This window comes from Archocentrus centrarchus, chromosome 6 (assembly GCF_007364275.1).
Source record: "Archocentrus centrarchus isolate MPI-CPG fArcCen1 chromosome 6, fArcCen1, whole genome shotgun sequence".
Lineage (NCBI taxonomy): Eukaryota > Metazoa > Chordata > Actinopteri > Cichliformes > Cichlidae > Archocentrus > Archocentrus centrarchus.
In genome coordinates, this window is record NC_044351.1 from 12,542,304 (window position 1) to 12,553,570 (window position 11,267).

At 39.2% G+C, this 11,267-nt stretch overlaps 1 protein-coding gene across 1 annotated transcript; it reads left to right on the forward strand.

Moving 5' to 3' along the window:
- Positions 1–1,614: 1,614 nt before the first annotated feature.
- On the forward strand, positions 1,615–10,965 carry cat (catalase). The gene is made up of 13 exons (XM_030731089.1): positions 1,615–1,782; positions 2,598–2,769; positions 3,977–4,087; positions 5,532–5,662; positions 6,274–6,378; positions 6,468–6,593; positions 6,676–6,867; positions 7,050–7,202; positions 7,337–7,475; positions 7,637–7,767; positions 8,405–8,512; positions 8,852–8,935; positions 9,844–10,965. The coding sequence occupies exons 1-13, from the start codon at positions 1,717–1,719 to the stop codon at positions 9,907–9,909; spliced, it is 1,584 nt and encodes a 527-aa protein (XP_030586949.1). The 5' UTR covers positions 1,615–1,716; the 3' UTR covers positions 9,910–10,965.
- The last annotated feature ends 302 nt before the right edge of the window (positions 10,966–11,267 follow it).

An 11,267-nucleotide genomic window follows, 5' to 3' on the forward strand; every position in this document is an offset into this window, starting at 1 on the left:
GCATCTGTATGTAATGTTTTTGCATCTTCTGCTCATCTTGAAAGACATGGTCTTCCTCAGCAGATGGCCTAATTGAAAAGTTTTTATCTTTTTCTGAGCCCTGACTGATTGAGAGTAGGTTTGTTTTAGTAGCTGTGGTGACCAGAGTTAGCATAGATTTGTATTTTCTAATTATTTTTTAATCTTTATTTCATTTTTTGTTTCATTCAGTTTAATTTGAGTTAGTGATCCATAGTGGATCTGCTTATTTCATTTTAGTTATTGCTTAAAATCATTCAGTTTTAGTTTTGTTTTCACTAGTTTATGTGCTAATTTTAGTCCTTTTAATTATGTGTAGGTTATTTGTCAAGTGAAAGATTTATAAAGTTCAGAATAGATATTACAACATAAACACAACATCCCAGACACCTCAGTCTTCACAAACATCTTCACCAAAGCTGACGATAGTTCATGTATATATTTTTTATTTCAGTTAACTAACATGTTTCTGCACCTAGTTTTAGTTTGTACTTTTAACAGCCTTGGTGGTGGCTGTACTTCCAATTCCAAAAAAGTTGGGATGCTTTCTAAAATGTTAATAAAAATATAATCTAATGATTCAGAAATATCATAAATGATGACTAGATGGATGGATAAACCTATATTTTATTCTCAATAGAACATAGAAAACATATCCAGTGGTTAAACATTTTTATTTTATTTTTTTTTACTATTTCATGGAAATATTAGCTCATTTTTAATTTGATGACAGCAACACAGCACTACAAAGTTGGGCTGGTGTCAACAAATGGCTGGAAAAACAAGTGTCCCTAATAGAAACAGCTGGGGGAATATTTTGCAACTACTTAGGTTTATTGTCAACAGGTCAGTAACACGATTGGGTATTAAAAGAGCATCTTAAAGAGGGGAAGTTTTTCAGAAGCAAATATGGGCAGAGGTTCACCAATCTGGAAAAAAAAATGTGTCTGCAAAATGTGGAACTAGTTCAGAATGTTTTCTCAATGTGAAATTTTAAAGACTTTGAATATCTCATCATTTGTAGTACATAATAATGGAGAAATCTCTGTGCACTAAGGGACAAAGCTGAACATTAATATGTCTGTGACCTTTGGGATTCAGGCGGCACTGCGTTGAAAACTGCACTGCATTCTGTCACGGAAATCACTGCATCGGCTCTGCAACCTCTAGAAATTATTGACTGTGAACACAATCTATCATGCCATTCACAAATGCAGGTGACAGTGATCACTAATTTAGTTATGCTGCAGTCTTATTATTGTAATAAGGATGATAAGGGATATGCTGCTCAGTGATCTGTTTGTGTAGTAGCATATATCATTAAGACTTGTCCTTATTTTTTTTGCGACTTAAGGACAACAGTTTGAGTTTTTCTTTTAGGTAAATCTTTTTCACCTTTAAACCTCGCTAAAAATTTTAGCCAAAATAATTATAAAGAGTTATGTAAGACCTGCAGTCTATCTTTGGTTTGGTGTTTACTAGTTCGTCTCAAAAGTAGGCCAGGCCGCTTCCATGAGCCAATCAGCATGGAGGGGCGCAGGAAGGGCGGGGCCACATTGAGCAAAGTCCAGGAAGAAACTGTCTGGCTCCGGGATAAAAAAAAAAAAATAAAAAAAAGGAAAAGAAAAGAAAGAAGCGAGAGCGTTTTCTCTGCATCGTACTGTGCATGGTGTGTGCTGTCAAGGCTGACCTGTCGAGATGGCGGACAACAGAGATAAGGCTACCGACCAGATGAAGATATGGAAGGAGAACAGAGGCTCTCAGGTCTGTATATGCGTTGCATTTGATGCAGTTATTTTTATTAATTTTTTGCTGCCACACTTGGAAATGGGTGAGAGGTCGTTCAGGGGTAACGCAGGCTAGCCATAGCTAGCTTGTAGAGCAAGCTGTTGTTCATTAGCCTGTTATTTGACGTGCTAATTAATGCTTTTAGTGCAGTTTTAGTCAGAAGTATTTACAGTGTAGTGAGTTTTAATCGTTATTTTTGTAAAGCGCTTATTTGCTAGCGTTATCTGCTGACTGCGTTAACTGATAACGTTACGCGTTAACCACGTTAACTGTTTTTAGCCAGCCGTCTTCAGAGGAGGAGGATAGCGTTGTTTAGTGACCACGAGTTGCAGCTGACACCTTTTGCGTCCTGAACAAACTTGGGACACAGCCGTGAAAGCGAAGTTCACCGTGAAGACAGAACCTGGGTCATTGTCCAGGGGTGTTTGTTTGAACTTCAACCCTTCCAGTTATATAACCAGGGCACATTAGAGCAAATCGCTAGTGTAAAGCAACCGAGTCCACAACCTTTAAGTTTAACACTAAACGCTGGGTTTTGTCTCAGTATCATATAAGCTTGAGCTTATGCTGCTTAAGCGTATATGAAAATACTTCATGGCAGCATGTTGTCTGAGCAGCTCTGCAGGTCCCAGTGGTATGATGATAGTACATATGCCAAAGTGCACCATTGTTTACACTTCAAGTTAGTTAGAAAAAAAGACCATTTGTTGTGTATTGGTATTTTTATAATATCACTTAAAACTATGATTATTTTATGCTTTATTTATTTTTAATGTTGATTCTGTTATCAGAAAGCAGATGTACTGACCACAGGCGCTGGACATCCTGTGGGAGACAAACTGAATGTGCAGACAGCAGGACCGAGAGGCCCACTGCTGGTTCAAGATGTGGTCTTCACAGATGAGATGGCCCACTTTGACCGGGAGCGAATCCCAGAGAGGGTGGTGCATGCCAAAGGGGCAGGTGAGGCATTCGGCTGTAATCGCTGTGCTCTGTTTGTCTGATTTGCTGTTGCCTTTAAGTCAGTCAGTGTGCACTTTTGCACTAACTACTGCTGCTGATCGTGTGTGAGAGCAAAAAAGGATGTTGTTTTGTTATTTGTTGCCTTTACTTCTTCAGGAAATGGTGATTGTGTCCAGGATGTATTGAGTAAACAACTGTAGTCCCAAGTGGTCACACAGGCTCATAGCTGTCTGCTCTCAGAGAGAGCTTTTTTTTTTTTTTTTTTTAAATGCACAGTCCAACAAAAATGCTTTGTGTTCTAAAATAAATATTTGTATTTAAGCAAAGAGAGCCAAACTGTGGCCTACATACCAACACTTACAACTAAGCCTTATGGCTGGAAATATCACTATTTTAATTTAATTTTGATCAATTAAAAAAAAAAAAACCCAAAAAAACAAATTACAGTTGGTGCTGTTTAATGAAGAAGCAGTTCCACTCAAAATGTTTTAGTCCTCAAATATGCACACAGTGAGTTTTGATGAGTTACACTCAAAAAATAACTTGGGCGTTGGAAACTGAAGTGATCGCATATTAAAAAGTACATCCTGCTCATTCATTGAAGATACAATGCCAAAGTGATAGTTCCATGTAGATGAGCTCCATATTCACATCTCTTAGCTTTAATGCCTTCAATTAGCTAGCGCCCTGGCACTGAATTATTCAAAATGATAAAGTGTAATGCAAGATGTAACTTTTCAATATACTCATTGTACAGTATATTCTCTTAACATATTATCTCGCATTCTACTGACGGTTAAATATCCAAAGTTACTCTGGCACATATTCAGCACTGACACCAGCTCTTAATGTTGGCAAGTGTTCAAATCTATGTGCAAATTTAGTCAAGAATTTACACCGGTGCAGCCAGAGAGCTACGTGTGGCTACATTAAAATGCCAAGTTAAACAGCCCATCAAAAAAAAACCCCAGCAGGCTGAAAAGAAATGTGGATCCTACTTACTTGAGGATTAACTCCAGATAATTGTTAATCTTTACAGGCTTTACAGATCAAGGTTTCAGACTTTGGACAGATATTGAACCAGTTTTGTTTGTTGGCCTACTTTGAAGGGTATTGGATTTGTTCTAGTACTAAGCAAAGTAAAACCCAGAATTCAAAATAGGTGAACCTGATATTAACAGACATGTTTGCTTTCTTTGTGATCCAGGGGCGTTCGGGTACTTTGAGGTCACTCATGACATTACTCGCTACTGCAAAGCCAAGGTGTTTGAACATGTAGGCAAGACCACGCCGATTGCTATTCGCTTCTCCACTGTGGGTAAGAGCAATGGTTTAATGTATTTATGTCATTTTTTTTTTTTTTTTTTTTTTTTTTTTTTTTTCCCTGCTTATCCAATTCAGGGCTTGGGAGGCTGGAGCTGATCCCAGCTATCATATGGTAAAAGGCTGGGCACAAACTGCTCAGGCCACACAGATAACTTTATATTGGCAGGTCTTTCCACATGAGTATAAATCAGCATTTCCTAGGTTGAAAATGGCTCAGCATGCCATCTACCTTCAATCATTCCAAACCTTCCAGAAGCCGTGCTAATGTGTTAACGCTCTGTATTCAGAGTTGGATGGCCCTCCTCCCCAAATCCCTGCCATTCAGAGGGAGTTTGTGAAACAACACTCAGCATAACTGTATGCTCACTGAGACTTGTCGTTCTCTAGGATTTACTTTTTGGTTTTTTTTGGAGGGCTTTTTTGCTCATCTTTTACTTTATTTTTTCCATTTTGGTGCAGTTATTTGGACTTTTGCTTTTGACATTTATAGTAGCACCACTGGACTGCACTTCTTGTCTTCAGACTGGTATGGCACAGCAGTGTCTGCAGATCGCAAGAGAGGGGACAGCTCGGCTTCAGGCGACACTGGGTTTTGAGCCAACAGCTTGGGTTGATATGGCTCAGGACCCCCAATGACTGTTTTCAGGGGATTCTGGATGGGAAAAGCCTTCCATCTCCAGAGAGCTTTTGCATAAGTGTCTTGAAAGTTTGTGTTGCTTTCCATATTTTTGTGTCCTGGGGATTGCTGAGCGGCTCCTACGTCATAAATCCACACTGTCTCTTCAGCCCCTTCCCAGTCCTCCTTATCTGCCTGTAGCACATTTTTATCTTAATGGTTCTGAATTAGGGTGAATTTGGGTGGAGTTTGCCTCAGAACTTGGACTACACCTACAAACATGCCGTTTTATTTATTTATTTTTATTTATTTAAACTGAGAGGGCAGAAATATTTGAATTTTTACCCCCTGCTTATGTAAAGCTTTTATCTTCTCACAGCATATTAATGTCTACTTTGAACGATCTAGTGAAAAGATGGGCAAAATATGGGGAGAAAAGGCAAATGTGCTCAACAGCTATGAAACACTCTTTTGAGAATAATGTGGTCATTGAAAACATATTGTTTGACATAAGTTGTTACTACTTCTGCTGAGAAAATGTTTCGGTATGAGTTGTAAACTGTTTTCTAATGGAAAGTGTAATGGTGTTATTTTGTAAAGGTCTGGCCCTGTGTTGGTAAGCAGTGCTCTTAATATCTCAGTCTGGCGCACACATTGGCTCGAGTGGTATTGGAAGAGGCAGTGTTGTAGACTGTTGCCATTTATTTATAAGTTGCAGATGCAACACATTGCCAACTAATTCAGTCTAAAATAAAGAATCATAATTTCACTGATTTGTGACATGTTGTAATTTCTTTTTTTTTTTTTTTTTTAATACCAGCTGGGGAGTCTGGATCTGCAGACACTGTGCGGGACCCTCGGGGCTTTGCAGTCAAGTTTTACACTGAAGAGGGCAACTGGGACCTGACGGGCAACAACACCCCCATTTTCTTCATCAGGGATGCCTTGCTGGTGAGTGGGTGTAGGGATATATGAGCCAGAACAGGCTCTGGACTGACCATAGTGATGAAGATTTGTATTCATTTTGCAACAGAGAGCTGCAATATTACAGCGTAATGATTTTTTTTTTTTTTTTAAATAGACTATAGAGCCAGATTTTTAAATGTCTAATTATAGACATTGGGTAAAATTTACTCCTAATAAACACTTTTCCCAATGTTTTAATTTTTTTCTTGTTTGACATGTTGCTCTATATGTTTTTAATGCGTCTGTGGATTCTTTCCCTCTGTGGTGCCATAAATTTAACAAAGGCGTTGCATAAAAAAAATTATTAGTTTTGGTGTTCATAATGGGACCACAAGTTGTATTTAGTTTCTGAACTTCTTATAGATGGGTAAATAACTGGAGCTTCAATATTAAGTGATTTTTTTTTTTTTTTTTTTTTTTTTTTTTTTTTTTTTTTTAAATTCTCAATTTAACCAAAAAAAAGTATATGTAGACTGAGCTTTTCTTCCTACTGTAAGATGATTATGATGAGAGACCCATTCCTGACGAGGCTTTCATTAGCATCAATCAAGTGAACATTGATTTATATTGACATGCACCTTTTTTATCTCGTGCAGTTCCCGTCATTCATCCATTCCCAGAAGCGCAATCCCCAAACCCACATGAAAGACCCTGACATGGTGTGGGACTTCTGGAGTTTGAGGCCTGAGAGTCTGCATCAGGTAGATGCTTTGTGCTTGCAGTAATTATTGACAGTGATCGGCACAGAAACCCTCGCAGTTGTCATCGTCTTCTCGTGTCTCTTGTGCAGGTGTCTTTCTTGTTCAGTGATCGAGGTTTGCCTGATGGCCACCGTCACATGAATGGCTACGGCTCTCACACCTTCAAACTGATCAATGCTGATGGGGAACGTGTCTACTGCAAATTCCACTATAAGGTCTGCGTGAGCTCAGGTTTATTAGCTATTTGTTTAGCTGTGTGTGTTCTGCCATGTCTGATTACTTTTTTCTTCTTTTAAGACCGATCAAGGAATAAAGAATCTGTTGGTGGAAGAGGCAGAACGCCTGGCATCCACCAACCCAGATTATGCAATTGGAGACCTGTTCAATGCAATTGCTAATGGAAACTACCCATCCTGGACCTTCTACATCCAGGTCATGACCTTTGAGCAGGCTGAGAAGTTCCAGTTCAACCCCTTTGATCTTACTAAGGTACTGCATAAAATCTGGGTAATGAAGTCACTGTGTGACATTATCTTGAATAGGTGCAGTTGACATTATTGCAGGATGTATCTCAGCTGGAGAAATATTGAATATCACAAATTAATTTTGTTTTTTGTGTGGGTTTCCCATACAAGTGGAAGAATTCTAAATTCATTTTATCCACGGTCCAGGTGTGGTCACACAGAGAATACCCACTGATCCCTGTGGGCAAATTGGTTCTCAACAGGAACCCAGTCAATTACTTTGCAGAGGTGGAGCAGCTGGCCTTCGACCCCAGCAACATGCCACCAGGCATTGAGCCCAGCCCTGACAAGATGCTGCAGGTAACATAATGGCAGATTTTCTCGAAATGTTATGAGAATAACTAAACTAATCAAAAGCACAGCCTGTTCCCTGCTTCTATTCTAGTGTTTTGTTGGTAGTAAACAGAGCTGTATCTTCCATGATCTCTGTCCAGGGTCGACTCTTCTCCTACCCAGACACACATCGTCACCGGCTGGGGGCAAACTACCTGCAGATCCCTGTAAACTGCCCCTTCAGGGCCCGTGTAGCCAACTACCAGCGTGATGGTCCGATGTGCATGTTTGACAACCAAGGTGAGTCATCATCCAGATTTGGTAACTGAATTATGTCATTATTTTATTCATTGATCAGACTCAACCTACTATTATTTTCTTTTTTGTTTCTTTTTTGCAAGTCAAGTCTCAGCATTTGTCATCTTCTCCACCTCGCTGTGTTTTGTCTGTTTGACAACTAGGTGGAGCTCCAAACTACTATCCCAACAGCTTCAGTGCTCCAGACACCCAGCCTCAGTTTATGGAGTCCAAGTTCAGAGTGTCTCCAGATGTTGCTCGTTACAACAGCTCAGATGAAGATAATGTCACACAGGTAATAATTTCACAGTGTTGTAGGCCAAGTGTTACAAAGTGTGATTATGGTCAGACTTTTAGGCCCACACTTTGGTAGGCTTAACCTGGCATGTTTTTTGATGTCAGAAAAACCAGAGCTGCTAAGGAAAAGCTGCAGAGGTATGAGCGTGTGACTGGAAACAGCCCAGATCCCCTTTCCTTTGTGGCGACAGTGCTAACCACAGAGTCACGTGCTGTTTGCTCTACATGCTGTAGATGCATTCATACACAGTCCAGCACATGAAAAAAAAAAAAGATTCTTGTTTTATTCTGTCTTGCGTCCTTCATTGCTGAGGAACTATGACAGGGTCCTAAACCACTGGTGGAAATTGATTATCCATCAGTCACTAAATGTAAGGGGGATTTTGTTAAGGCTCTTTCTTCCCACAGTCACTTGTTTGGTTTCTTCTCCCTTGTCTTCTAAGTGATGTTTTCAGCAACAAAAACACAACTCCAGCCAAAGTAATTTGCCATAGTAATTGTGTATTGTGATTGGACATTCACAGGACTTGAAATCCATTTATGTCTCTGACATGTAAACTGAAGTCAAAATGTGTGTCGGTGTCATTTTGATTAGTTTTTTTATCTCTCATGTGAGTCAACCTGTGTTTTTGCAGGTTCGCACCTTCTACACGCAGGTACTGAATGAAGACGAGCGGCAGAGACTTTGTCAGAATTTGGCAGGGTCCCTGAAAGGAGCCCAGCTCTTCATCCAGAAACGCATGGTGAGGCCCAACACTACAGTCTCTCACCTTACTGAGTCTCATTGTGCTTCTGCTTTTGAAATATGATGATCCCGTCATGGTTGTGGGTAAATCCTAATAAATAAAATAACAATAAAAGCAAAGTTTCTGCTGTGACTTTGTGCTTAACTTTAGAGACTTTGAAGATATACATGCTTTTTTTTTGGTGGGGGTGGGTGTTTTTAAGCCTTACTCTGCAACAATTTAAAAAATTTACAATAACCTTTACTAGATCTTTATCCTGTCACTTATGGGAGGTGCACATAATGGTTAAGAAGCTCCTATTGTCCCACACTTTGTTTTTCCTGGATTTTCTTGCAGGTTGAGAACTTGAAGGCTGTCCATCCAGACTATGGAAACAGAGTTGAGACTCTTCTCAACAAGTACAATGAAGAGGCCAAAACGGTAAGTGTGTGTGTGTGTGTGTGTGTGTGTGTGTGTGTGTGTGTGTGTGTGTGTGTGGGTGGGGTGGGGTGGGGGGGGGGGGGGGGTGTCTCCATCCAATGCAAATTGTACTCCCAGGGATGTCATTGTGGTCACACTGTTTTGAGTTAACTTTTTAGAGACGCTGCCATGAATTCAAACACATTATAGAAACACGACATGGAAAAGTTTCTTTAAATGTGTTTGCGATAACTGATACTAATTTGTATCAGTTCCTTTTTCTTCCTTTACATTTTTTTTAATGCTCCCAATATGCATATTTGTATTAAGGATCCAGTTTTGACAGCGATGCATGCAAAAAGGTGAAGTGTGCTTTAAAAGGAACATTTAGTTTGATTATTTCCACTAATTAAAGATATAGAAAAATGTTTGACCTTAAAGTGAGAGCATGTGGCATGAAATTGAGATGTTAATCTAATTCCATCACAGACACCAGGTACATTGCTGAAATGATCAGTATAAAAGGTTTCTGGTTCAAACCTCCTGGTCACCTGGGCCTTTGCTGTATGTAGGTTGCTGTGTTTTTTTGTTTTTCTTCTCCACTTCTTCTTCCTGTGCTTGTGTGGCTTTCCTGTGGATATTCTTGGTTCCTCCCACAGTCCAAAGACTTTTGTGTTTAGGTTAAATGGTGGCAAATTAGCTGTAGGTGTGAGTGTGTTTGTTGCTCTGTGCCAGCCCTGTGATGGACTGGTGACCTGTGCAGAGTGTAACCCTGCCTCCTGTCTGATGTCAGCTGCCCTCTGACCCTCACAACTCTGAATTAAATAAGAAGTTCAGAAAACATGCGTGTATTTTTCTCTGGTGTAGAAGAGTCATAATTACAGTTATGTTCTGTATATTAAAATGTTTGTCGTCTTTGTGTTTTTCAGGATGCCGCTCTGCATGTTTACAGCCGTCCAGGAGCCTCCGCCATCGCCACATCCTCTAAGATGTGATGCCTTAAATTTCAAGAGAGCAAATCAATGTGTGATAACTGACTGCTACTAAAATGAAACGACATGAGATCCAGAAATGAGGTTAAAATACTAGCAATGTAGTTTTTACCATTGTGGCTAATTGAGTTTTGGTTCAGTCCTTTCAAGCAGTTAATTTCTCAGTTCTCAGCGCGCTCATTCTTCTGGAAGCTTGTGATCAGCACGACAACCAGAGTGAAGTAAAGTTGCCTCAATTAAACTGCTGTGTTGTTGAGCTTTGATTAGTTGCTGTTTGGTTAAATTACTTCCCTTTAACAGCCTAAAGTCTCGAGTCATTTAAGAGCATTTCATTTAATTTTCATTTTGATTTGATTGCATTAAATAAACTAACCAAACCCATCTCGAGTAATTCAGATTGTATGTTCTACTTGGCTGTGATGCACAGTCAAAAGTAACATTTAAAAATGGTATATGTGGAAGTGTAAAGGGTGATGTCTGCGTTGAGGATGGTAAAACATCTACATTTGTTATGAGAAAAAACTTCACTTCCTTATTTCCAGTATGAGCAATGATTTTGTTAGGGTTTTATTATTTTTTTTTTTTTCCTGACTGATGTGCTTGTCGGCATGTGGATAGTTTTAACATCTTCAACAGTCAAGTTTTGAGCTGTAACCATAACTGAAACAGTCTTCTGTGCCTTTATGTACAAAAACTACAATTAACAGATGGCTTTAACCTTTATCTGGTAAAGCCTGGGTTTGTTCCTGTTCAGTTTTTGTATTAAGCCTTTAATGTCTTTCTCCTCATTTGAAAACTGGCATATAAATCTGTGATTTTCATTTAAGTGGCAAATTACAAAATCTGTCTTCTAAAGTAATGCTAAACACCTCCGTCCTGCAGAGATGACAAAGATCAAATGTATCACTGTTCTTCATGTAACCTGTTGTTGTGCATTTGTAAACTTTCTGCTGATCTGAATGTGACTCATTTATTAATGCCTGTATTGGAATTGATTTCACACGTCTATTTAGTGCCTGCATTAATGAATTTATAATTAAAAGTTTAGCAGCGGTGTTCTTTTGGCTCCCATTCATCTGACCCATCTTCAAAGAAACTGGAATGGATGATCGATTTTTAACAAGGAGGTATTTGAAGTGATGACTGTAGTAATAATAATTGTGTAGTTGCCACAAAAACAGGCTGCACAGAACAATGAACTACAAAGTGAGATTTATGGGTTCGTGAGCTACGTTAAGTTTAAAATCAGTTTTCTCAGTCACAAGTGTCGCTTGCTTCACTGGATTTAATTACTGTAGTAATGTGCTGAATGTAAAGGTTATGTTCAATTTCTGGTTAAAATCATTTTGAAAAACAGTCCG